Here is a 27,643-nt window from a genome sequence, read left to right as displayed (position 1 = left end):
TATTTTCGCCAGAGAAATGTTGGAGAGTATGGAGTTTTCCGACTCCTGAGCCATCTGAAGGCAGCCATGTTTAGGAAGGTTTTTTATGTTTAATGTTTTATTCTGTTTTTATATATGTTGTGAGCTGCCCAGAGTGGCTGGGGCAACCAAGTCAGATGGCCAGTAAAATTGTTGTTCAGTCGTTTAGTCGTGTCCGACTCTTCGTGACCCCATGGACCAGAGCATAGGAATAGAATGTCCCTATTTTCATTGGAGAAATGCTAGAAGGTATGCTTTTGGACTGTTGTCTGTAGGTTTCCCCCTGTGAACAAATGTAGGTCAATAAGTGTTGTTGACTTATAAGTGTTCTAAACTCTACTTAAGCAGAGGTTGGATGGCCATCTATCATGGATGCTTTAGCTGAGTTTCCTACATTGTGGGGGTTGGACTAGATGACCCTTTGGCTCCCTTCTAGGTCTATGATTCTTATGTTTATCTGCTTCAACAATAACCATAAGACTGAAAAACCAGTAGGAGAACACTTCAATCTCCCAGGACATTCTATACAACAGTGTTTCTCAACCAGTGTGCCTCCAGATGTTTTGGGACTACAACTCCCATCATTCCTGACCACTGGTCTTGCTAGCTAGGGATGATGGGAGTTGTAGTCCCAAAACATCTGGAGGCACACTGGTTGAGAAACACTGCTATACAAGATCTCAAAGCAGCTGTTTTATTACAGAGAAATTTCAGGAACAGACTGGAAAGAGAAGTTGCTGAATTGGAAATCATTACCAAGCTTAAAACCATGGAAGCACCTGGGATGAATAGAGACATCGGATTCTTATCTCATTATGCATGATCAAGCTTTCTTTAGCACCTCAGCCCAGGACTAATTGCAGCCATCAGCAGCCATTAACAGCCATCTACAGGTTTACCACTCCCATCAGCCCATCACCCATTCCCACCCACCCCCCCCACCCTCTGTATATATATAGGGTCTGACACTTCTGTTTCTAGTGTATCTGAAGAAGTGTGCATGCACACGAAAGCTCATACCAAAATATAAACTTAGTTGGTCTTTAAGGTGCTACTGAAGGAATTTTTTTTATTTTGCTTCGACTCAGACCAACACGGCTACCTACCTGCTTCAACAATATTTCATTATGCTCCTATCATTTTATGTATCTACTAGCTGGCCCTGCCACACGTTGCTGTGGCTTTGTGTGTGAAATTAGGAAGAAAGGAAGAAGGTAGTTAATGTTCTTAAGTCTGGTATTTCTTTCTGTATGTTGTTGGTGCGTCAGTGATGGCGTAGTCTGTGTTGTTGTGGTTTTGGTTTTCTCTGTATAGGATGGCGTTGTTGGTGTTATTGGTTCGGGTCAAGTGCCTTTCACGTAGTCGTTGTGCGAAGGGGGAGGATCTTTTCGTTGGTACTTGAGCAGGAGTTTCCGTGGTCGTAGTTAAAACGTGGAAAGATTAAAAAAATACGAAGAAATTTTACAAATTATTGTATTATAATTAGGGGGGTGTTAGATATTTAGTATAGTGGTGAAGTTGGGATGGTTAGAAGTTATGGAGGGTGGGTGTTGTTGGAGAGTCAGGGTAACATGGAGGTGGTCAGGGGTCAGGAGGTGGGAGTTGTGGGGGAGTGATTGATGTAATTGGGTGGAGTGTAAAGTTATGAAGGGGGTGTAACATTTATGGGAACATGGAGGCAGTTAGGGGTCCAAGGTTGGAGTTTTGTGCGGGTGGGTGAGTGGGTAATAGTGTAAGTTGGTATGGGAGGAAGTTATAGAGGGTGGGTGGTGTTGGAGAGTCAGGGTAACATGGAGGTGGTCAGGGGTCAGGAGGTGGGAGTTGTGGAGGAGTGATTGGTGTAACTGGGTGGAGTGTAAAGTTATGAAGGGGGTGTAACATTTATGGGAACATGGAGGCGGTTAGGGGTTCCAAGGTTGGAGTTTTGTGGGGGTGGATGGGTGGGTAATCGTGTAAGTTGGTATGGGAGGACGTTATAGAGGGTGGGTGGTGTTGGAAAATAAGGGGAACATGGAGGTGGTCATGGGTCCAGTGTTGGGAGTTCTGTGTGGGGTGTGACTGTATGCAGTCCTGGTCCAACATTTTGCGTCTTACCTGTGTACTCCTTCTTGGAAGGTTCTTGAGGGTGGGTTGGGGGGGATGTTGGGGGGGGGGTTGAGGCGGCATGGCAGGAAGTTCTTGAGGGTGGGTTGAAATCTGCACAGTGTAAAGTATGTTCGATCTTACCTGGACACTGCTCTGTGGAATGGAAGGGATGTAGAGGTCTGAGGTACGCATTGATCTGTGGTGTTGTTCTTGTTTTGAGGTTGTGGAGTCTGTTGGTTGGGCAGTCTCTGGGATGTGGCCTGTCTCCCTGGGCGGGCTGGATCTGGGTTCTGGCATGTCTCCCGGGGCGGGTTGTTCCTTGCCGGCGACGTGATCTGTGGGGCGGGCACGGCCTCGGACGGCGAGGGATGGGGAGTGGCTTTTTATTGAGGCAGCCCTGTTCCCTGGCGGCGGCGCGATCTGTGGGGCAGCCGCGGACTGTGGAGCGGCCTTCTCCGTGGACGCAGAGGGATGGGGAGCACCCTGCTCTCGGGTGCGCGATCTACGGGGCGGGCGCATGTCCCTGGGGAGCTGCTTGCTCTCAGGGCAGCCTGCTCCCTGGTGGAGGCATGGTCTCCGAGGTGAGAGGGATAGTGGGAGTATGTTTGTCCTTTGTTTGTTGGATGGCCACTGGAGGGCGCAATTTTTTTTACATAAATCCATGTTTCTACCTATGCTAGGTGTGTCATCCGGTCAATGTAAGTGGATAGACACACTCCCACATGCGGATCCAATGTTGTGGGCAAATTTGAGGGTGATCGGGTACGCGGTTTTGGAGAAAGGTGTGGAATAACAAACATGGACCTCCTACATTTTTATAGAGAGAGAGATAAATTATAAAAATAAAACATGTTCTATTTACAAACAAAACATTTAAATAGCTACATTTCTACGGGTAGGATGGGATGGGGGGCCACAGGAATGAAACAAGGTCAGAAGGGGGCCACGGCCTGGAAAAGGTTTAAACTCTGTTCTGCATCATGTTTCTGAATTTAAGAGAGGTTAGGGCAAGGTGGCACTTAGATTAGGAAGATTTTCTGTGGATGATGCAAAATGAAAAATAGAGATGCAAGCAGCTTCAAGTCAGCATTAAAAGTCCTGTGTGGATGAGGCCTTATAGAGACACAGCATCTTACCAGTTTTTGTTTTTAATCCATTAGGAAATGTTTGGGGGATCCTGAGTGAAGGCGAAACATCAGAAGTGCAACGTGAAAGAGTGGAGGAGCAACGGAAACTGTGGGTTCAAGTTGGAAGCAACAGAAAAGAGGGGACCCAAATGCAGGAGTTGGGGAAGGGATCCAGTCCTTCTATGGTTAATGAAAATCAAATTCACAGAGAGAAGTATGAATGTACTGAGTGTGGAAAGAGATTCCCTTATCGCTCAACGCTTACTACACATCAAAGAGTGCACATGGGTGAAAAACCATATACATGCTGGGAGTGTGGGGAAAGCTTCAGTCGGAAAAAATACCTTATTCTGCATCGAAGAACTCATACAGGCGAGAAACCTCATAAATGCTGGGAGTGTGGAAAGGGTTTTAATCACAGTGGCTCTCTTACTTTGCATCAAAGAACTCATACAGGCGAGAAACCTTATAAATGCTGGGAGTGTGGAAAGAACTTCCGTGATAGTGGCTCCCTTAATATTCATCACGCAACCCATACAGGGCACAAACCGTATGAATGCTTGAAGTGTGGAAAGTGTTTCCGTCAGAACCGCACCCTCACTACACATAAAAGAATCCATACAGGGGACAAGCCATATGAATGCTTGAAGTGTGGAAAGTGTTTCCGTCAGGACAGCAGCCTCATTAGACATAAAAGAACTTATACAGGGGACAAGCTGTGTGGAAAGAGGAGCATCCTCACTGGTGAAAAACCTTACAAATGTTTGGACTGCGGGGAGGGCTTCAGGCACAAAGGCACCCTCACAAAGCATCAAAGAATTCATACGGGGGACAAACCTTATGAGTGTTTGGAGTGTGGAAAGAGCTTCAGTCGCAAAGACTCCCTTACCTCGCACCAAAGAAGTCACACAGGAGAAAAGCCTTATAAATGCTGGGAATGTGACAAGAGCTTCCGTTGGAGTGGCTCCCTCACAACGCATCAAAGAACTCATTCAGGGGAAAAGCCATATACATGTTTTGAATGTGGAAAGAGCTTCCGTGAGAGTGGTTCCCTTACTCGGCATCAAAGAACTCATTCAGGGGAAAAGCCTTATACATGTTTTGAATGTGGAAAGAGCTTCAGTCAGAGTTGTCACCTTATTGATCATCAAAGAACTCATATGGAGAAGACTCCTCATAAATGCTTTGAGTGCGACAAGAGTTTTTGTCACATTAGCTCCCTAACTAAGCATCAAAGAACTCATAGGGAAACATCTTAGAAGGGACAAAAAAAATAATCCTTCCAGTAGCACCTTAGAGACCAACTAAGTTTGTCATTGGTCTGAGCTTTTGTGTGCATGCACACTTCTTCAGATACACTGTCATTGGCATGAGCACACGAAAGCTCATACCAATGAGAAACTTAATTGGTCTCTAAGGTGCTACTGGAAGGAATTTGTTTTATTTTGTTTCGACTACGTCAGACCAACACGGCTACCTACCTGTAACTAGATCTTAGAAGGGTTTTTTGCTTTCAACTTGCTTTTTAAGTATAGAAGCAGTTTGTGGCCTTTCTTCTGCAAGCAAGTGTGAGGGAATTTGAGTGGGGGTTGGGATGGATAGTGGAAGATTTATAGGGAGGTTCAGTGCCACCTGTGAGGCAAGAGGTGGTTGTAGAGGAGAGCCAAGATGAAGGCAGGAGAGGAGTTGCAGGAATGCTCCAAAGTGGAAGAGAAGGTTCCCGAAAAGAGTCCTGCCATTGGACTCTCCTCAATCCCCTCACCCACTGCCTCCACTTACAACGAGGGGCATAAAGCAACAGCAACAAGGACCGCCTCTTTCCATATGAACCTACCTGGACCCTGAGGTCATCTTCTGAGACCCTTCTTCATGTGCCTCCTCCATGAGAGGCCTGGAGTGTGGCAACACAAGAACGGGGCCTTTTCAGCTGTGGCTCCCTGTTTGTGGAATACTTTCCTCAGGGCATCTAATGCCCTTTAAAAATGTGTTTTTATTTTTTTGGGGAGGGAGTTGTTTTTGTTTTGATTATATATTTTGTGTTTTTATATTGTGATATTATCCTGTGAACTGCCCTGAAACCTGTGTGTATAGCAGCGTTTCTCAACCGCTGTTTCGCGGCACACTAGTGTGCCGCGAGACGCTGGCTGGTGTGCCGCGACGTGCGGCGACGAGAAGGGCGATTTACATTGTCACGTGCCTGGCGGCCGCCAATATTCAACACTGACCCGCCGGAAAGCAATATTTCTCCTCCTCTTTCCCAAAGCTCAGTGCAAACGACTGGAGGGTGGTTTTAGAGTCTAGGGAGGCCCCCTAGGGAGGCGCGCTCCAGATCCGCCGCCGGCCCCCCTTAAGCCACATCGAGGTTGCTCTGCCTCCCCTGCCTCCTTCGCCCGTCCTTCGCCATGGCTGCGTGGCGGACGCTGGGCTTTGCGGTCCGGAATTACTCGCAAGCAGCAGCCAAGGTAATCTTTCGCCTTTGAGCCGCCCCGCAGCTCCCCTGGAAGTGTGCGCGCCCTTGTAATTTGGCAAGTGTTTCTTACAGTCATAATTATATAGTCAATATAGGGCGGCACAGAGTTAAATTTTTTAACTTTTTTAATGGTGGTGTGCCTCGTGATTTTTTTCATGGAACAAGTGTGCCATGGCCCAAAAAAGGTTGAGAAACACTGGTGTATAGGGTAGTACAAAAAAGGAAAAGGGACCCCTGACCATTAGGTCCAGTCGCGGATGACTCTGGGGTTGCGGCGCTCATCTCGCTTTACTGGCCGAGGGAGCTGGCGTACAGCTTCCGGGTCATGTGGCCAGCATGACTAAGCCGCTTCTGGCAAACCAGAGCAGTGCACGGAAACGCCGTTTACCTTCCCGCCAGAGCGGTACCTATTTATCTACTTGCATGCACTTTGTGGTTTCGAACTGCTAGGATGGCAGGAGCAGGGACTGAGCAACGGGAGCTCACCCCATCGCGGGGATTTGAACCGCCGACCTTCTGATCGGGAAGCCCTAGGCTCTGTGGTTTAACCCGCAGCACCACCCGTGTCCCATAGGGCAGTATACAAATTTAATAACCAGCGATTTCTCCTGCATGACACCTCCAGCTATCATTATTTATTATTACACTCACCATTTTATTAAATTTGTATAGGGCAGTCAAAGCTTAGCTGAAAATAAATAATGTTGCCTCTCTCCTCAAAGTAGCTGCCTGGGGTGATGCTCTGTGGGTACCTCCCTGGGCAGAGTATTTCTTAGGTGGGAGCCACCACTAAAAGTCCCATGCTTGGAGGAGGGCACAATACGAAGTGATAAATGCAGGTTGTGGGCTGATTCCTGAAGGAAGAGAGGAATATTGAATTGAATAAAAAGATGTAATGGTCGTCAGTGCAGTCACTTCAGAATGTGTTTTATATGCTCAGAGCATCTTGAACCAGTCAGCAATCTGGCCCCCAGTTTCTGCTGCAACTGTGGTTTCTTCTCCAGATTCTTCAGGTATCTGAAGAGGTCTGCGAGGCACACGAAAGTTCATACCAATGACAAACTTAGTTGGTATCTAAGGTGCTACTGGAAGGAATTTTTTTATTTTGTTTCGACTACGGCAGACCAACACGGCTACCTACCTGTAACTGTTCAAAACTGGTTCTTCTTACAATGACAAGCTATCACACATCAGGGGAAGGGGGTGAAGGCCTTGGTTACTTCTTTTATGATTACAGTATTTGATATATTTTAAAATAGTTATTCACGGGATCCTGCATGGGGCACCTGCTGGAGGAGAGGATCCTTTCCGGACAGAATCCGGGCGCCTCTCCTCGCTCTCCGCCCCAGCAGCCAAGAGGTTCCTGCCGCTCGTCTCCACAAGGGTTAATAGGAGCCACGGAGCTGAGATTCCTAGAGCGGAAAGGGAGTCCGGCGCCAGAGGAGAAGGAGGAGGAGCTTCCTGTCCCGGACCTGTCCTTCCTGTGGGACGCCGCTGCTTGTCCTGGAGGGGCCTTTGTCTTCTGCCTACCGGAGGATCTTCTCCCGTTCTTTCTCCGCAGGGATGGCTGCCTCTCCTGCCGCCTCCGGGTCAGATGCGGGGAGGGAAGGAGGACGAGGAATGTATGTATGAAGTTTGGGGCTGGTCTTGGGCTACAGGGTGGGCAATTGCAAAAGTCTTTGTAGGAGCTTTGGGGTTCTCCTCCCTCCTGCGTGTGGTGAGGGGGAATCCTGTTGCAACACTATTTCCTTTAATAAAGATCAGGCTTCCTCCTGCGCTAAAGAACATTCCTTTTTTTCCCAACAGAAAAAAGGAAAATAAAAATAAAAATATACATACTTTCAAAGCAACATACAAAATAAATAAATAAATATACAAATAAAAATAATACAAATAAAAATAATACAACAAAATAATACAACAACAACAAAATGCACAGAAAAAGATACCAAACAAATCAAAATAAATAGTCCCCTCTCACCCTACACCCCCCCCCCCGGTGTGACTTCCAGACTATTCTCTATTTCGACATTAATTTCCCAAAAAGAATTTTTTGTATACCTTTTTAAATATTTTATATCTTGTTTGTATATATTACTTGAACTCATCACCTGTCTGCTAAGAGGTTGGTGTTTTCCACAAATTTATTCTTATAATCGTTGAATTTTTCCCAATCTTTATCGACTTTATATTCAGATATTCCTTTGGTTTCTCCTATTTTCATTGCCATGTTTTGATATCTCATTAGTTTAATTTGCCAGTCCTTTATCATCGGAATTTGTACACTTTTCCATTTTTTTGCTATGAGAAGTCTAGCGGATGCGGTTGCATACATGATTAAACATTTGTCCCCAAATGCTAAAGAACATTCCAAGACCCCTGTTGAATCAAAGCAAAGGCCCACATAGTCCAGGAGTCTGTGCTCACGGTTGCCAGCCAGATGCCCACAGGATCCCATGTCTCTGATACAGCCATCAAGGAATTGGCTTTGAGTTCATTGCCTTGATTTCCCATTTTTTTCTGGCCAGGGAAGTCTCTTCTTCAGATTGGGCGAGGGTTGAACTTGCATTTTTGATGGGGTTGTGTTTGCAACTGCATGGCACGGAAACAAAAAAGGCTGAAGAAGTCTGTTGTGTGCTGGTTGCGATTTATTGCATTGGGGGAAGAGTCCTAGGCTGCTTACCTGCATATCTTTCCAAGCAGTGTAAAGGACAGAATGTACAGAGTGGCAGGGATCTGAACCTCCTCTCTGTCCCTACTGACTCACAGAAAGAATCGTAGGAGCCAGCTGAATTGGGAACTGAGCCTACACAGGAGGGGTGTGTGCGGGAGGGGGGAGGTCCTCAAGCAATGTGCACTGGTTATCCTGCAGCACAATTATTTCTGGGTTCTGCTTGTGGAAGAGAGAGGAAAGAGTCATGAGGGGTAAGGGACCTCCGGCCCAGCCAGCCTCTGTGAATCTTATTCTGCCCCCTGTGTAGGAATGCTCCCAAGGGCCTCCTTTTCCCCATAAGACAGGTGTGGGGACGCCTTGCTCCCTCCCAGAAGTTGCTGGATCACAACATCCTCTCTGTCGACTGTCCAAGTTTGCTGGAGCTGATGGGACTTATTTCAGCAGCATTTGGAGAGACAAAGGTTCCCAATTCCAGCCTTAATAACTTTCAATGCTAAAAACCCCCCGAAAAGACCCAAAAACTCTTTCTCCTGTTTCTCTACATCAGTGTTTCTCAACCCGGGGTGGGGGGGGAGAGGATATTCCAAGGGGGCCGTAGGTGAAAGTTACATAAGGGGGGCACAGCATGAGGCTAGGGGGCAACAGAGTAAAGTGAGAATAAAGGGGGGGAATCTAAAAATCCTGATTAACTATCTCCTTGGCCAATCACAAGCAGGTAAGGGGCAGCCCACCAGAGGGCGGCCTAGCGCTGCTGCTGCTTTTTTTCCTTTGTGCATTTTCTTGGAGCAGTCCCAGTTTGTTTCTACCTGGAGAGGACAATCCCTGAGGCTCCAGTTTTGATTACTGCTTGTAACTGTCCTAGTGCATCAGCCTGGCTCTGCAAGACACAGGAGAGAGGGAGAATCCACCCCAGTGCCTAGCTGAGTGGATTCGTCTGGTGCTACTGACTTGCATCTAGTAAATAGCTAATTGTCTGCTCAGAAGCATTTAAATTTCTGGTTGTTTTGTTTTTGCTCTCTGGGTGTGGGATAAACGTTTAGTTAGCTCTGGGGACTAGTTTAATTTCAGAATAATTGTAAATAGTTGTTTTAGTTTCTCCTGCGTTTTTTTTATTCATTGTATTGTTTGTAAGTAAGCTCCACTGAGTTCAATGGGATCTACTTTCAGGTCACTACTGTGCGTCCCATGCCAGCCTTAAGAAAGGATAGAGGAAGCAGGCAGATTTGTTTGGAATCCCAAAACATTTTTTAAAAACTCTTGGTGACTGTTGCAGAGGGGATGCCCCATTTGAGCTTCTCCAGGGGCAGGAGAATATCTAGGGTAGGAGAATCCCTGCAGGGCCTCTGAGGCTCCCTTTGCTTCTTCCTCCCTCCCAGAGCCTGCAGTGTCTGAACTCCGCAGGAAGGATGAAAGAGGCTGATCCTACAAACCTAGCGAGGATGGAAGGAGGAAGATGGACGGTTGACCTGGTCAGGCTGTCCCCCACAACCTTTGGATGTTCCCTCCCAGGACCCTCAGAGAGATCTGGTGAGTTCCAGGGAATGGAGATGGGGACCTGGGGAGATGTTGGGGGTGAGCAAGCTCCCCTGGCAAGAAAACGAGGAAGGTTGCAGGGCAAGAGTTATGGGCTGTGAGAGATAAACGGTAGAAAAGGAAAGGAATGTTTTTCCATGGTGGCATGGGCGCAGGATTTTTGTTAGGGGGGCAGAACTGGTGTGATTGGTAAGTTAAGTATTTCTAATGTTTTACTTGATCTGGGGGTGTGGCCCCTCACCCTCCTTGGCTACGCCCATGAATGCTGGCTGGTGTGAAGAAAATTCTTTTTCAGTAAGTTCCATTGTTTAACGTTGTGTTGGGTCCTGAATCAAGTCAGCAGTGAGAGACTTGTGGGTCGTGGCAGCAGTCCCTCTCTAGCCCACGAAACCAATTTCCTCAAACCGTGTCCTGCTGCCCTACATATGTGGCCTCAGGGGTGTGACGGGTGAGGCTGTTCCTTGGCACCTGAGACAAGATGAGGACCACTTGCTTTTTAAAATACTCCCATATATACACAACTCCTGGTGTGCCTTTTGCAGACCCTCCCAAGTGTCCTTATTTTCCAGGGACAGTCCCAGATTTACAAAAGTCGTCCCAGTTTTCTGATTTGATCCCGGAATGTCCTGCTTTTTCTTAAAAGGTAAAGGTACCCCTGACCGTTAGGTCCAGTCGCGTAAGACTCTGGGGCTGCGTGCTCATCTCGCTCTATAGGCCGAGGGAGCCGGCGTTTGTCCACAGACAGCTTCCGGGTCATGTGGCCAGCAAGAGTAAGCCAGGGAAATGCTGTTTACCTTCCTGCCGGAGTGGTACCTATTTATCTACTTGCACTAATGTGCTTTCGAACTGCCGGAGTGGTACCTATTTATCTACTTGCACTAATGTGCTTTCGGAGTGGTACCTATTTATCTACTTGCACTAATGTGCTTTCGAACTGCTAGGTGGGCAGGAGCAGGGACCAAGCAACGGGAGCTCACCCTGTCACGGGGATTTGAACCATCGACCTTCCGATTGGCAAGCCCTAGGCTCTGTGCTTTAGACCACAGTGCCACCCGCTACCCTTCCGCTTTTCCTTAGGATGTCCCTATTTTCGCCAGAGAAATGTTGGAGAGTATGGAGTTTTCCGACCCCTGAGCCATCTGAAGGCAGACATTTTTAGGAAGGTTTTTTTATGTTTAATTTTTTTATTCTGTTTTTATATATGTTGTGAGCTGCCCAGAGTGGCTGGGGCAACCGAGTCAGATGGCCAGTAAAATTGTTGTTTAGTCGTTTAGTCGTGTCCGACTCTTCGTGACCCCATGGACCAGAGCATGGGAATAGAATGCCCCTATTTTCATTGGAGAAATGCTAGAAGGTATGCTTTTGGACTGTTGTCTGTAGGTTTCCCCCTGTGAACAAATGTAGGTCAATAAGTGTTGTTGACTTATAAGTGTTCTAGACTCTCCTTAAGCAGAGGTTGGATGACCATCTGTCATGGATGCTTTAGCTGAGTTTCCTACATTGCAGGGGTTGGACTAGATGACCAATTGGCTCCCTTCTAGGTCTATGATTCTTATGTTTATCTGCTTCAACAATATTTCATTATGCTCCTATCATTTTATGTATCTACTAGCTGGCCCTGCCACACGTTGCTGTGGCTTTGTGTGTGAAATTAGGAAGAAAGGAAGAAGGTAGTTAATGTTCTCAAGTCTGGTATTTCTTTCTGTATGTTGTTGGTGCGTCAGTGATGGCGTAGTCGGTGTTGTTGTGGTTTTGGTTTTCTCTGTATAGGACGGCGTTGTTGGTGTTATTGGTTCGGGTCAAGTGCCTTTCACGTAGTCGTTGTGCGAAGGGGGAGGATCTTTTCGTTGGTACTTGAGCAGGAGTTTCCGTGGTCGTAGTTAAAACGTGGAAAGATTAAAAAAATACGAAGAAATTTTACAAATTATTGTAATATAATTAGGGGGGTGTTAGATATTTAGTATAGTGGTGAAGTTGGAATGGTTAGAAGTTATGGAGGGTGGGTGTTGTTGGAGAGCCCGGTAACATTGGAGGTGGTCAGGGGTCAGAAGGTGGGAGTTGTGGGGGAGTGATTGGTGTAATTGGGTGGAGTGTAAAGTTATGAAGGGGGTGTAACATTTATGGGAACATGGAGGCAGTTAGGGGTTCCAAGGTTGGAGTTTTGTGGGGGTGGGTGGGTAATAGTGTAAGTTGGTATGGGAGGAAGTTATAGAGGGTGGGTGGTGTTGGAGAGTCAGGGTAACATGGAGGTGGTCAGGGGTCAGGAGGTGGGAGTTGTGTGTGGGGGTGATTGGTGTAATTGGGTGGAGTGTGAAGTTATAAAGGGGGTGTAACATTTATGGGAACATGGAGGCGGTTAGGGGTTCCAAGGTTGGAGTTTTGTGGGGGTGGATGGGTGGGTAATCGTGTAAGTTGGTATGGGAGGACGTTATAGAGGGTGGGTGGTGTTGGAGAATAAGGGGAACATGGAGGTGGTCATGGGTCCAGTGTTGGGAGTTCTGTGTGGGGTGTGACTGTATGCAGTCCTGGTCCAACATTTTGCGTCTTACCTGTGTACTCCTTCTTGGAAGGTTCTTGAGGGTGGGTTGGGGGGATGTTGGGGGGGTAGTGGTTGAGGCGGCATGGCAGGAAGTTCTTGAGGGTGGCTTGAAATCTGCACAGTGTAAAGTATGTTGGATCTTACCTGGACACTGCTCCGTGGAATGGAAGGGATGTAGAGGTCTGAGGTACGCATTGAGGTTGTGGAGTCTGTTGGTTGGGCAGTCTCTGGGATCCGGCCTGTCTCCCTGGGTGGGCTGGATCTGGGTTCTGGCATGTGTCCCGGGGCGGGTTGTTCCTTGCCGGAGGGGCTATCTGCGGGGCGGGCACAGCCTTGGAGGGCGAGGGATGGGGAGCGGCCAATTCTCAAGACGGCCTGCTCCCTGGTGGCTGCTCTTTGCCGGCAGCGTGAACTGCGGGGCTGTAGCGGCCTTGGACAGCGAGGGATAGGGAGGGATGGCTTCTTATTGAGGCAGCCCTGCTCTCTGGCGGCGGCGGGATCTGCGGGGCGACCGCGAACTGTGGAGCGGCCTTATCTGTGGACGCTCCAGGTCTCCTGGAGCAGGAAGGGATGGGGAGCTGCCTGTTATCAAGGTGGCCTGCTCCCTGGCAGCGGTGCAGTCAGCAGGGCAGCCGCAGACTGTGGAACGGCCTTGTCCATGGATGCGAAGCGATGGGGAGCAGCCTGCTCTCTGGTGCGCGATCTCCGGGGCGGGCGCTGGTCCCTGGGGAGCGGTTTGCTCTCAGGGCAGCCTGCTCCCTGGTGGAGGCATGGTCTCCGGGGTGAGAGGGATAGTGGGAGTATGTTTGTCCTTTGTTTGTTGGATGTCCACTGGAGGGCGCAATTTTTTTTTACATGAATCCATGTTTCTACCTATGCTAGGTGTGTCATCCGGTCAATGTAAGTGGATAGACACACTCCCACATGCGGATCCAATGTTGTGGGCAAATTTGAGGGTGATCGGGTATGCGGTTTTGGAGAAAGGTGTGGAATAACAAACACGGACCTCCTACATTTTTATAGAGAGAGAGATAAATTATAAAAATAAAACATGTTCTATTTACAAACAAAACATTTAAATAGCTACCTTTCTACCGGTAGGATGGGATGGGGGGCCACAGGAATGAAACAAGGTCAAAAGGGGGCCACGGCCTGGAAAAGGTTGAAACTCTTTTCTGCATCATGTTTCTGAATTTAAGAGAGGTTAGGGCAAGGTGGCACTTAAATTAGGAAGATTTTCTGTAGATGATGCAAAATGAAAAATAGAGATGCAAGCAGCTTCAAGTCAGCATTAAAAGTCCTGTGTGGGTGAGGCCTTATAGAGACACAGCATCTTACCAGTTTTTGTTTTTAATCCATTAGGAAATGCTTGGGGGATCCTGAGTGAAGGCAAAACATCAGAAGTGCAACGTGAAAGAGTGGAGGAGCAACGGAAACTGTGGGTTCAAGTTGGAAGCAACAGAAAAGAGGGGACCCAAATGCAGGAGTTGGGGAGGGAATCCACTGCTTCTCAGGTTAATGAAAATCAAATTCACAGAGAGAAGTATGAATGTACTGTGTGTGGAAAGAGATTCCCTTATCGCTCAACGCTTACTACACATCAAAGAGTGCACACGGGTGAAAAACCATATACATGCTGGGAGTGTGGAAAGAGCTTCCGTCGGAGTGGTAAACTTACTACGCATCAAAGAACTCATACAGGTGAGAAACCTTATAAATGCTGGGAGTGTGGAAAGAGCTTCCGACAGAGTGGTAATCTTACTAAGCATCAAAGAACTCATACAGGTGAGAAACCTTATAAATGCTGGGAGTGTGGAAAGAGCTTCAGTTCTACTGCGATCCTTTATAGGCATCAACAGACTCATACAGGCGAGAAACCTCATAAATGCTGGGAGTGCGGAAAGAACTTCAGTGATAGTGGCTCCCTTAATATTCATCACGCAACCCACACAGGGCACAAACCGTATGAATGCTTGAAGTGTGGAAAGAGCTTCCCTCTGAGGAGCGTTCTCACTAAACATGAAAGAACACATGCAGGTGAAAAACCATACAAATGTTTGGACTGTGGCGAGAGCTTCAGGTACAGTGACTCCCTCACGAAGCATCAAAGAATTCATACAGGGGACAAACCTTATGAGTGTTTGGAGTGTGGAAAGAGCTTCAGTCGCAAAGACTCCCTTACTTTGCATGAAAGAACTCATACAGGGGAGAAACCTTATAAATGTTTGGAATGTGGAAAGAGCTTCGTTCGTAGTAGTCACCTCACTAGACATAAAATAACTCATACCGGGGGGGAATGTTATAAATGTTTGGAGTGTGACAAGAGCTTTAGTTACAGTGGTTCCCTAACTAAGCACCAAATAACTCATACAGGGGAGAAACCTTATAAATGCTTTGAGTGCGGAAAGAGCTTCAGGTGGAGTAAATCGCTTTCTCTGCATCACAGAACTCATACGGGGGAGAAACCTTAATAATGCTTGGAATGTGGAAAGAGCTTCCTTAAGAGTAGCCACCTCACAAGACATAAAGTAACTCATACAAAGAATAAACCTTACTATTGTTTGCAGTGTGGAAAGAGCTTTCGTCACAGTAACTCCCTAACTAAGCATCAAAGAACTCGGGGAATCACCTTAGAAGGAGTTGGAGTGGGGAAAGATTTTCAAGCACATCAAGACCTCCTACAGGAAGCAAACCAAAGATTGTGCTGAGTGTTAGAGCTTGCTTCTTTGTCTTTGTTTTTAATTTTGCTTACCTCCCCCTTTTTAATCAAAGCTTTTGCTTGTTCTTAGGACTGTTGAGCATAGTTTGCCTGCAAATGTCCACCGTTGAGTAACAGGGGCTTGTATTAGATTTCCTTGGTTTATGGGCTTCTCCTTGCATCATGGCATTCTGAACGAAGGAGGGTGAAGGGTGGGCTTGCATTCGATGAGGAGGGGCTGTTGTGTGGTTGATGCAAAATAAAATATAGAGAGACAAGCATCCAGTGTTGATGAGTTCTTATAGTCAGGAACATACAAAGCATTTCTCCAGAGCCTTTTACCAGCTTTCTTTTTCTATTCAACAACAACAATTTTATTATTTGTACCCTGCCCATCTAACAGGGTTGCCCCAGCCACTCTGGGCAGCTCCCAATACAGTGGTACCTCGGTTTAAGTACACAATTGGTTCCGGAAATCTGTACTTAACCTGAAGAGTACTTACCTTGATGCGAACTTTCCCATTGAAAGTAATGGAAAGTGGATTAATCCATTCCAGACGGGTCCGTGGAGTACTCAACCTGAAGCGTACTTAACCCGAAGTATGAGTGTAATTGGTTCTGGAAGTCCGTACTTAACCTGAAGCGAACTTTCCCATTGAAAGTAATGGAATGTGGATTAATCCATTTCAGACTGGTCTGCGGTGTAATTAAACTGAAAGTACTCAAACCAAAGCGTACTTAAACCGAGGTATGACTGTATAATAAAACATCTCCCATTAAAAAGCTTCCCCATATAGGGCAGCCTTCTAAAGGTTATCAAGGTTACTCATCTCCTTGACATCTGATGGGAGGGCATTCCACAGGGTGGGTTCTACTACCGGCAAGGCCCTCTGCCTGGTTCCCTGTAACTTCTCACAGTGCGGGAACCACCAGAAGGCCCTCTGTGCTGGACCTGTGGTCCTGATGTTGCTCCAACCCTTGTTGATTTAACAGAGTACTTTGCTAATAATGAACAAAACTACCAATTGCTTGTCCTCATTGGGCTGTGTGCGTCCAGGACAGTCAGTCCCTTGGGCTTGAAGCTTTGGGGGTTTTTGGATCATAACATAATGTTAACAAATAATAATAAACAACTTGAACCAGATCCTACTTTTGTAGCATGCATGCACAGACACATAATTATAGTGTGTGTGCGCGTGTGTGTGATTTTATTGTTTAATATCTTTGCTTATTCCCAGGTGGGGTTCCTACTTCCCCATTTTAATTTTCCAGTATTTCTTCCTCGTCATTGTTCTTCCGCATCCTCATAGGATCTGACATTCATCCCTCAGGTCTTTCCAGAAGCTGAAAAACACAGCAACATTCTTTATAGTTGCTACGCTGCAGAATGTTCTTCTGAGTAGACTTAATTTACAAATACACATTCTATTTCTTTTGGCACATAAAACATGTTGTGCATTTAGCGTTCCGTACTTTGCCTAGCGTGCTCTGGTCCAGGGGGTCACGAAGAGTCGGACACGACTAAATGACTAAACAACAAAACTTTGCACTTATGCATCTGTGTAATAATTTTGAGGGGGTTTTCCCTAAGGAAACTGGAGATTTTAAGGGCCTAAGCTGATTTTAGTTTTATTTTATCGGTCCTACACTGGTCATGTAGATGTTGGTCAAACCAAACCCAGTAGAACTCCCTCCCATCATATGTCAAGCAGCTAAAGAACTACACAACGTTTAGAAGACGTCTGAAGGCAGCCCTGTATTGGGAGGTGATGCTTCTATTATGCTTCTAAATGTATCACAATTTAAAATGATGCATGGGATAGAAAAAGTGGACAGATTAACTCCAGAACTTGAGGAGATAAGATATTGGTTCTTCATACAGAACTGAACTACAGAATCTCCCACAGGAAACATGGTGGCTTTCAAAGAAGATGAGGCCCATTCATAGAGATATGAGGCTCAGACTTTGCAACTCCTGCCCTAGAGAAGCCAGATTGGCTGCCGGCAGCTGAAGACCTTATGTCAACAAACTTCCTATTTTAACTCTCTTGGAGTTTAATCGCTTCTCTATCTATTTTAGCAGTAAACTGCCTTGACTTCCATTCCTGGAAAAAGACAGGCCATAAGTCTAATAGGAATACAAATGGTAATGAGGATGTCCATGGGTTCTGGCCAAGCTGTCTCTGCTTTAAATATGTGTCCTTTGGGGGGGGGGGGAGTGTTTCTAGATGTCGCTTGCTGGAAATCAGCCTTTTTAAAGTTCACAGTGCATCTCTCAACTCCACTCAGTTTTCCCCTGCCTCTGTCTCATGAAACCCAGGAGGACAGGATCACATTCTACCAGGAAATGGTCACTTCCTCACTAATAAGAATAAGAATAATAAATTTTATTCATACCCCGCCCTCCCCACCCAAGGCTAGGCAGCCCATCAGGGCGGCTAACACTGGATATAAAACAGCTAATTGAAATACAACATAAAAACAAGATTAAATAAACATTAAAATTAAAATGCTGCCTCATATGGAAGGAAAAGGGGAAAAAGCAAGATGGGGGAGGGGATCAGGTTGGCTCCAGGCCAAAAGCCAGGCTGAACAGCTCTGTCTTGCAGGCCCTGCGGAAAGAAATCAACTCCTGCAGGGCCCTGGTCTCAGGAGACAGAGCGTTCCACCAGGTCGGAGCCAATGTTGAGAAGGCCCTGATTCTAGTTGAGGCTAATCTAATTTCCTAATCTAAGATCCCAGTACTTGTTTTTTTGGGGTGCTGGCAGGGGCATTAATGGGATGTTTTTGTTTTGATTATATATTTTCTGTTTTTGCATTGTGATTTTATATTGTGAGCTGCCCTGAGACCTGCTAATATAGGATGGTATACAAATTTAATATATAAATACTAATAAATACTACTACTACTACTACTAATAATAATAGTATAAATAAAATGATAATACCTGAACTTCGGGGATCAGTTCCTCCCTGTAGAACCCCTTGTTGCTTCTTTTTATGGTTATTAGCTATATCTTTAATAGCTCTTTCTATCTATATATCTTTATTAGAGTAGAATTTCTTTTTAACGATTATGTTAGTTGTCCTGTGTTATCCTGTTTTATTTCATGTTGGTGTTGACCTTTAAAGCCCTAAACGGCCTCGGTCCAGTATACCTGAAGGAGCGTCTCCATCTATATTTTTAATACTTCTTTATATCCATACATATTTTAACTCTTGGAGCTTAATCACTTCTTTAAGGTTTTGCTTTCTATGTTTTTGGCTTTTTCTGTTTTATCGGTAAGCTGCCTTGACTTGCAGTCCTGGAAAAAGTCAGGCTATAAGCATAATAATATTAATATAAATGGTAATGAGGATGTTTATGGGTTCTGGCTGGCTCCAATTTAAAACGTGTCCTTTTAGGGGTGGGAGGGAGGGCATCGATGTCACTTGCCTCTCTGACTCTACTCAGCTTTCCCCTGCCTCTGTCTCATGAAACCTTAGGAAGACAGCATGACTTTTTACCAGGAAATGGTCACTTCTTCACAAAGATCCCAGTACTTGATTTTTTTTGTTTGGATGAGGGTTATTGGGTTGTTTTTTCTTTTGATTATGTATTTTCTGTTTTTATTTTGTGAACTGTCCCGAGACCTGCCGGTATAGGATGGTATACAAATTTAATTACCCTAAACAACAACAACGACGACGACGATCATAATACTTTAGTCTCTCCCTGTAGGTGACCACTAGGTCCAAGAGGGATGACCCCCCTAGTTGCTTCTTTTTATGATTATTAGCTATATCTGAAAGCCACCTTGACTGCCAGCATTCGAAAAAGGAGGCATACACACACACACACACACACACACACACAGAGTATATACCTGCATGGGGCACCTGCTGGAGGAGAGGATCCATACCCGGGGCCTGATCCTGCAGAGCTTTCCAGACAAAATCGGCGCGCCACTGCCCGTAGCAGCCAAGAGGGTTCTTGCCGCTCGGCTCCGCAAGGGTTAACTAGAGCCACAGAGCCGAAATTCCTAGAGTGGATGGAGAGTCCGGCTCCAGAGGAGGAGCTTCCGCTTCCTGTCCCGGCCAGCCTTTCTTTTTTTCCTTCCTTCCTTGTCGGGGGCGCTGGGTTTGTGGAGGGAGGCGGCTGCTTGGCCGGAGGGGCCTCTGTCCTCCCTGGGGATCTCCGGTTGTTTCTCCGCATGGAAGGCTGCCTTTCCTCCTGCCGCCTCCGGGTCAGATGCGGGAAGGGAAGAGCTGGGACTCCCATAGGGCAGAAGAGGAGCCTCCTCGGAGGAGGACGAAGGCCCGGCGGACCCCGTGCAGCTGAACCCGAAAGAGAGAGAGAGAGAAAGGTATTTTTAGTAGAGAACGAAGGCCCTGCCCCCCTGCACTGAAAATATTTCATTTTAAAATAAATTGCTGGTCTTTAATAATGTGTCCTGGACAGTAGCAGCTGTAGTTATTAAATGTTTTCAAAATATCTAAACTCCTCAGAAAAGTGTTCCTCTGCACTGAAAGTATTTAACAGAAAAATGTCGGTCCCTCAGAATCTATCTTGTAATTATTTTATTTTCAAAATATCTAAACCCTTTATCAGGAAAGTATGCAAGTGGCACACAGATGAAAATGAAGATAGAACACAGCTAAAATTCACAGAACCATGCAGAAACTAATATACATAAAGGCATCGGTTTTAAATAATAAATGCTGTCTCTCTCTCTCCCCCACCCTTCCTTCACTCCCCTCTCACTCTGTGAAAGGTGCTGGGCAGGTTTGCACATTACAGAACTTTGTGGCTCAAATCCACAACCTGAGATTAAGAGTTTAATGCTCTACTGACTGAGTTATCTCAGCTGGCCATGAGATCCATTCTGTCCTTGCCTATTGTTTTTCTGAGTAGACAAACATACGTTTAAAAGTTAATTTTTAATATTAATATTTTGTGTTTCCATATGTATCATTTGCATATTCTTTTAGTTACTTTTCCACATTGCCTCGGTGTGTAATGTGCTGCTGATTTCTGTTTTATAATCTTTCACTTGGGCAAATCAGGAACTTTTTCATCAATGTTTTCACGAATTCTTTGACGACCTTCTTTCCTTTCACAGGCTGTGCAATGGCATCAGACCAACATTTTAGATTCTCCTTACATTACTCAGGAGAGGAAGTTACCACCATGTGTCCAGCTAAGGTAGGAGAAAGATACTCAGGGAGAGATGTTGGGGATAGCTGGAGTGGGTCCGTATTTGTTACAGAGAACGTTTTTGCAGAGGCCCGACTCTTGTACCTGTGCTTCTGAGGCTTCTGCCTCTGAGGAAGTGGGTTGACTCGACTGAGTTTTGCTCATGAATCCTATCCCCACATTGACCAAGCAGATGCCTCTGGGAAATTTGCAACCAGGAGCTGAGTACAACAGCACTCTTCAGGTGATTCCCAGGAACAGGCAGTGAGGAGTATTCTGTCCAAAACAAGTGGAGTCATCATGGCTGGTAGTTGTAGCTTTATCTGACTTGAATTTGCCTAATTCTCTTTTAATATGGTGACCATTACTGCATATTGCATTAGTGAATTCCTGAGTTTTAACATTGTGAAGAAGTGGTTCCTTTAGTTTGTCCTTAATCTGTGCACAATTAGCTTCATTGGACGGCCTTGAACGACAGTGTCATCCTAGAGGGAGAAACACTTCCCCCTCTCCTATTTAATAATAATAATAATAATAATAATAATAATAATAATAATAATAATTTATTATTTATACCCCGCTCACCTGGCCGGGTTCCCCCAGCCACTCTGGGCGGCTTCCAACAAAATATTAAAATACAGAAATTCATCAAACATTAAAAGCTTCCCTAAACGGGGCTGCCTTGAGATGCCTTCTAAAGGTCTGGTAATTGTTGTTCTCTTTGACCTCTGGTGGGAGGGCATTCCACAGGGTGGCTGCCACTACCGAGAAGGCCCTCTGCCTGGTTCCCTGTAACTTGGCTTCTCGTAGCGAGGGAACCGCCAGAAGGCTCTCGGCGCTGGACCTCAGTGTCCGGGCAGAACGATGGGGGTGGAGACGTCATGCATACCTTTATACATCTATATCATATTTCCCCATAAGCGCCTTTGTTCCAGATTAGTAATTCCTCATATTTTTCAAACCCATTAATTATTTTGTTTGTTATTTTTCCAACATTTTCTGAATCTACAATATTATTTTTGAGGTCATGCAACTGGAACCATACCATTTTCTAAGGGAAGTTGCACCATAGATTTGTATATCAGCACTATATCGGCAGCTTAGTTTTGAATCTCTTTACCAGTGGTCCCTAATTCGGCATTTCACTACTTTCACACCCTGTGCCAATATCTTGACTGAGCTATCTGCTTTGATCCCAAATGTCACTTTCCTTCTCAGTCATCACCAATTCTAATCCCATTTGCAGATGTGTTAAATTAGATTTTTTTTTGCTTGAAGGTGCACTATTTAAATTTGGTAGATTCCATCAGCATTGGTTGATTTCTGAACACTTAAGATCTCCAGTTGCCCATTTTTTCACACCTTACCCTGGATGGATTATGAATAAGGGAATTGTTTTCCTTTTCCAGGGATCAATGAGCTTTGAGGAGGTGTCCTTGCATTTCACTGACGATGAATGGTCCCTGCTGGATCCAGGCCAAAGAGCGCTGTACAAGGAAGTCATGATGGAGATTTATGAGATGGTGGCTTCTGTGGGTAAGGATCCTTTCCCCCTTGAAGGTGTGAACTCCTGTTGGTCACTAGAGGGAGTGTTCTTAATTTCCCCTGTGGGAAAAGAACATCTGAAGAACCCTTTGGGTCAAAGAATAGACACATTGGTTAAGAGTTAGATACAGGTAGGTAGCTGTGTTGGTCTGCCGTAGTCGATACAAAATAAAAAAAATCCTTCCTGTAGCACCTTAGAAACCAACTAAGATTGGTATGAGCTTTCATGTGCATGCACACTTATTCAGATACATACCAGAAGGATTTTTTAAAATTTGGTTAAGAGTGACTTCTCTTGATTCTCTTTTTTTCTGGCCAGTGATGGCGTGGCAGATATTAGGCATTATTATTCATTGCATTTTGCTGCTTTTTCATGAAAGGTCGACTCAAAAGCAAGTTACCATAGGATGCAAAAATTAAGGCCACTATAATTCCGTAAGGTAAAGGCCCCAAGCCTGGCTGAAAAGAAATATTATTGCCTTGCTCCTAAAAGTAGCCAGTGATTGGCTCCTGGGGAGCCTCCCTAGGCAGAGCATTGCCTAGGTGGAAGCCACCACTCAAAGCCCCATGCCTGTGTTGGCACTCTTGGCACCTTGGTAGGAGAAGGGCACAGTGAGAAGGACCTCAGATGATGAATGCAGGGTGTGGGCTGATTCCTGAAGGAAGAGATTAAAAGGGAATTGAAGACAAAAACTAACTGGTAGTCAGTGCAATCTTGTTGTTTCCTTTCCTTAGCTTTTCTTTTTCCTCCCTGCTATATCAAGGGCTGACGTTTATGTTTATATTTACATTTGTACCTTGGTTGTCGAATTTAATTCATTCCGGGAGTACGTTCGACTCCAGGAACTGTTAGAAAACCAAGGCGCGGCTTCTGATTGGCTGCAGGTGCTTCCTGCACCCAATCTGAAGCCACGCCGGACATTCGGCTTCCGAAAATTGTTTGAAAACTGGAACACTCACTTCTGGGTTTTCGATGTTCGAGAGCCGAAATGTTCGGCAACTTTTCCAATGATTGCTCACCCCTTATTCTGCAGCACAATTATTTCTGGATTCTGCTTCTAAAACGGAAAGGAAAGAAGGGTGACAGGTGTGTGGACCCCTTGTCCCTTCCCAGGCATTGCTCAAACACAGTTCCCATCACCCTCTGGCAATGTTGCCAGGGTGATGGGAGCTGCAGTGTAACAGTATCCAGAGGAAACAAAATAAAAAAAATTCCTTCCAGCAGCACCTTAAAGACCAACTAAGTTTTTATTTTGGTATGAGCTTTCGTGTGCATGCACACTTCTTCAGATACACTGAAATAGAAGTCCCCAGACGCTTATATGTAGAGAAAGGGTGGGGAGGGGTATCACTCAGAGGGTGGTGGAAATGGGTGATTGACTGACTGATAGCTGTTGACGACTGTAAACTACTGCAAATGGACTTGCATGAAAAAGCAAGGGGTGAGATAGCTGAGGATCGCTTTATCATGTATAATGAGATAAGAATCCAACGTCTCTGTTCAAACCAGGTCTCTCCATGGTTTTAAGCTTGGTGATAAGTTGCAGTTCAGTAACTTCTCTTTCCAGTCTATTTCTGAAATTCTTTTGTAGTAAGACAGCTATTTTGAGATCTTGTATAGAATGTCCTGGGAGACTGACGTGTTCTCCTGCTGGTTTCTCTGTCTTGTAATTCCTGATGTCAGATTTATGTCCATTTATCCTTTGGCGTAGAGTTTGGCCTGTTTGTCCTATATAGAGAGCTGAAGGGCACTGTTGGCATTTGATGGCATACACAATGTTAGAGGATGAGCAATTAAATAGTCCTGAGATGGTATGTTGGATGTTGTTGGGGCCAGTAATGGTGTTGTCCCTGTGTCAGGAGCAAGAAGCCTCAGCCTTCCTTATACCACCGAGCCACAACTTAGCTGTTGCCCATGTTTGCTGAGGCTGATAGGAGTTGTAGTTCAGCCACATATGGAGGGACAAAGATTATGGGTACTTTTAAAAACTTTTTTTTTAAAAAAGAAAACCCTCTCTATACACCCAAACTTGAGAAAGGGAAAGCTGAGATATCTGTTAGATGAGGATGTTCTGTGGATGATGTAAAATCAAAAAAATACAGACGACAAGCAGGTTCAAGGCCACATTAAAGTCCAGTATAGGCGGGTGTGCATTTTACAGCCTCTTACCAGCTTTTCTTTTTAAACCACCAGGAGATGTTTGGAGGATCTTGGCTGAGGGGGACCCATCTGAAGGGCCACATGAAAGAGCTGAGGAGCAACAGAAGTTAAGGATTCAAGATGGAACCAACAGACAAGAGGGCAGAGGAACGCAGAAGGTGGGGAGGGAACCCACTGCTTCTCAGGTTAACGAAAATCAGATAACGCACACAGGGGACAAACCTAAAGAATGTTTGGAGGGTGGAAAGAACGTCAGTGACAGAGCCTACCTTATTTTTCATAAAAGATGTCATACAGCAGAAAAGCCATATAAATGCTGGGAGTGTGGAAAAGGCTTCAGTCGGAAAGAACACCTTACTCTGCATCAAAGAATTCATACAGGCGAGAAACCTCATAAATGCAGGGAGTGTGGAAAGAGCTTCAGGCACAGTGACTCCCTCACTAGGCATCAAAGAATTCATACTGGGGAGAAACCTTATAAGTGTTTGGAATGTGGAAAGAGCTTTATTCAGTGTAGCGTTCTCACAAGACATAAAAGAACTCATACAGGGGATAAACCTTATAGATGCTGGGAGTGTGGAAAGAGCTTTAGTGACAATGGCACTCTTACGAAACATCAAAGAACTCACACAGGGGGAAAACCTTATATATGTTTGGAGTGCGGAAAGAACTTCAGTCACATAAAGTCCCTTACTTTCCATAAAAGAAGGCATGCAGGGAGAAAACCTTATGAATGCTTGGAATGTGGAAAGAGCTTTAGTGTGCGTAGCCAGCTCAGAAGACACATAAGAATTCATACAGGGGAGAAACCTTATAAATGTTTGGAGTGCGGAAAAAGTTTCAGCCGGAGTGGCCACCTTTCACAACATCGAGGAACTCACACAGGGGGAAAACCTTATAAATGCTTGGCGTGTGACAAGTGTTTTAGTCAGAGTGTTCACCTTACTCTGCATCTAAGAACTCATACAGGGGAGAAACCTTATAAGTGTTCAGAGTGTGAGAAGAGCTTCAGTCAGAATAGTCACCTCATCATGCATAAAAGAACACATACAGGGGAGAAACCTTATAGATGTTTGGAGTGCGGAAAGAGCTTCACTGTCAGTTCGTCCCTTTCTAAACATCAAAGAATTCATACAGGGGAAAAACCTTATGAATGTTTGGTGTGTGGAAAGAACTTCAGTCGCCTAGATTCACTAACTTTGCACACAAAAAGGCATACAGGGGAGAAACCTTATAAATGCTGGGAGTGTGGAAAGAGCTTTAGTGGGTCCCTTACTCAGCATCTAAGAACTCATACAGGGGAAAAACCTTATAAATGTTTGAAGTGTGAGAAGAGTTTTAGTCAGAGTGGTCACCTTACGCACCATCTAAGAACCCATACCGGGGAGAAACCTTATAAATGCTCGGTGTGTGGAAAAAGCTTCAGTGGCTCCCTTACTCAGCATCTAAGAACTCATACAGGGGAAAAACCTTATAAATGTTTGAAGTGTGACAAGAGTTTTAGTCAGAGTGGTCACCTTACTCAGCATCTAAGAACTCATACCGGGGAGAAACCTTACAATTGCTTGGAGTGTGGAAAGAACTTCACGTACAGATACTCCCTTAACTCGCATCAAATAATTCATAGAAGGGAAACATCTTAAGCTTTGGAAGGTGGAAAAATATCCAGTGATCTCAAGAGGTCCTGTAGAGAGCAAATGAAAGATTCTACTCAGTGTTAGAATTCCCTTCCTTATCTCCAGCTTTTACAAGAGACCCTTGCTTCTTCTGAAGCCTTTGGATCCCAGTAAGCCTTCCATTTTAGAGGGGAAAGGGGTGTTTGCTTTCAACCTGCTTTTTCAGTATGAAAGCAGGTAGGTAGCCGTGTTGGTCTGGATCGAAGTAAAATAAAAAAATTCCTTCAGTAGCACCTTAAAGACCAACTAAGTTTTTATTTTGGTATGAGCTTTCGTGTGCATGCACACTTCTTCAGATACCTTCAGGTATCTGAAGAAGTGTGCATGCACACGAAAGCTCATACCAAAATAAAAACTTAGTTGGTCTTTAAGGTGCTACTGAAGGAATTTTTTTATTTTAGTATGAAAGCAGTTTGTGTAAAGGTACTGACCTTTAAAGCCCTAAACGGCCTTGGTCCTGTATACATGAAGGAGCGTCTCCACCCCCATCATTCAGCCCGGACACTGAGTTCCAGCACCGAGGGCCTTCTGGCGGTTCCCTCATTGCGAGAAGTGATGTTGCAGGGAACCAGACAGAGGGCCTTCTCGGTAGTGGCACCCCCCTGTGGAATGCCCTCCCATCAAATGTCAAGGAAATAAGCAACTATTCTACTTTTAGAAGACAACTGAAGGCGGCCCTGTTAGGGAAGTTTTTTATGTTTGATGCTGTACTGTTTTTAATCAGTTGGAAGCCACCCAGAGTGGCTGGGGAAACTCAGCCAGATGGGCGGGGTATAAATATTATTATTATTATTATTATTATTATTATTATTATTATTATGGCCTTTCCTCTGTAAGACAGTGTGAGGGACAGGCAGGTGTTTGAGTGGTGGGTAGGATAGGTAGTGGAAGATTTACAGGGAGGTTCAGTGCCACCTCTGAGGCAAGAGGTGGTCATAGAGGAGAGCCAAACTGAAGGCAGGAGAGGGGTTGCAGGAAGTCTCTGAGGTGGAAGAGAAGGTCCCAGGAAGAGTCTTGCCATTGGACTCTCCTCAAACCCCTCACCCACTGTCTCCACTGACAACGAGGGGCATAAAGCAACAGCAACAAGGACCGCCTCTTTCCATATGAATCTACCTGGACCCTGAGGTCATCTTTTGAGACCCCCCCTTCATGTGCCTCCTCCATGAGAGGCCTGGAGTGTGGCAACACGATAACAGGGCCTTTTCTGCAGTGGCTCCCCATTTGTGGAATACTTTCCTCAGGGAGGTTCACCTGGCGCCTAGGCACTAGGCAAAAGCCTTTCTCATTAACCAGGTTTCTGGCTGATTTACATCTAATGCCCTTTTAGTATGTGGGGTTTTTTTGGTTGTGTGTGTGTGTGTGTCTGTGTGTGGTTTTTGTTACAATTATATATTTTGCGTTATGTTATGATTGTATCCTGTGAGTTCCTCCCAGGGCTGAAAAGGGGTTCATTTCACCTTCCGTTTGCTAGTAAAACTGAATTAGTTTGTCGGGAAATGACACATGTCTAGAAATCATTTCACCAACATGAAAAGTTTGGAAAGCTCTGCATTAGTAGAAGAACCTGAGGTCTCTTGTGAGCCTGTGCATTGGTATAATATGGTGGTCCCTGATAGTTCACCATATTTTTTCTTTTAACCTTAGCAGAAGTGTTAATTATATCCCTTGCTGATGTAACCGAGTGCTTTGCCAATAAAGAACTGAACTTCCTATTGTTTGCCCACATTGGGCTGGGGCTCCGGATTATGAACAGAAATGTAATTAATTAATTAATTAACAACTTGGAAGAGACCTTGCTTTTGAATCTTGTATGCATTAAATCTTATTTTTCCATATTTTTGCTTAGTTCCAGATGGGGTGTTCCTTCCCCATTTCAGTTTCCCAGCCTTTTTTTTAAAATCCGCATCCTGCCTATGGGATCTGACATTTCTCTCTCAT

The 27,643-nt window shown here is 45.3% G+C and overlaps 3 protein-coding genes and 1 long non-coding RNA gene across 4 annotated transcripts in view; 3 read left to right on the top strand and 1 right to left on the bottom strand.

The window, feature by feature from the left end:
• Window positions 1-6,601, top strand: part of LOC118081251 (uncharacterized) — a 31,726-nt gene extending 25,125 nt beyond the window's left edge. The window contains exon 11 of the mRNA XM_035107370.3: window positions 3,264-6,601. Within this exon, the coding sequence (XP_034963261.2) occupies window positions 3,264-4,489 (1,226 nt within the window). The 3' untranslated portion in view covers window positions 4,490-6,601. The remainder of the gene's footprint in view (window positions 1-3,263) is intronic.
• On the top strand, window positions 4,561-16,288 carry LOC118081246 (uncharacterized). The gene is made up of 4 exons (XM_088663980.1): window positions 4,561-5,692; window positions 6,960-7,322; window positions 9,751-9,901; window positions 13,809-16,288. The coding sequence occupies exons 1-4, from the start codon at window positions 5,633-5,635 to the stop codon at window positions 14,915-14,917; spliced, it is 1,683 nt and encodes a 560-aa protein (XP_088520106.1). The 5' UTR covers window positions 4,561-5,632; the 3' UTR covers window positions 14,918-16,288.
• Window positions 16,289-16,291: 3 nt separating this feature from the next.
• On the bottom strand, window positions 16,292-19,173 carry LOC148687160 (uncharacterized). The gene is made up of 2 exons (XR_015948561.1): window positions 19,011-19,173; window positions 16,292-16,488 (listed from the first exon to the last, which is right to left on the bottom strand). It is a non-coding gene; the product is annotated as an uncharacterized LOC148687160 (long non-coding RNA).
• LOC148687159 (uncharacterized) lies at window positions 19,106-27,415 on the top strand. The gene is made up of 5 exons (XM_088663924.1): window positions 19,106-19,490; window positions 20,247-20,329; window positions 21,730-21,856; window positions 24,060-25,879; window positions 26,115-27,415. Exons 2-4 carry the CDS (start codon window positions 20,255-20,257, stop codon window positions 25,667-25,669), a joined length of 1,812 nt encoding a protein of 603 aa, XP_088520050.1. The 5' UTR covers window positions 19,106-19,490; window positions 20,247-20,254; the 3' UTR covers window positions 25,670-25,879; window positions 26,115-27,415.
• The last annotated feature ends 228 nt before the right edge of the window (window positions 27,416-27,643 follow it).

The sequence above is a fragment of the Zootoca vivipara genome, chromosome 2, assembly GCF_965207765.1.
Source record: "Zootoca vivipara chromosome 2, rZooViv2.hap1.1, whole genome shotgun sequence".
NCBI lineage: Eukaryota > Metazoa > Chordata > Lepidosauria > Squamata > Lacertidae > Zootoca > Zootoca vivipara.
Note: the sequence above shows the minus strand (reverse complement) of the source record. Positions and strands in the feature narration are given on the sequence as shown.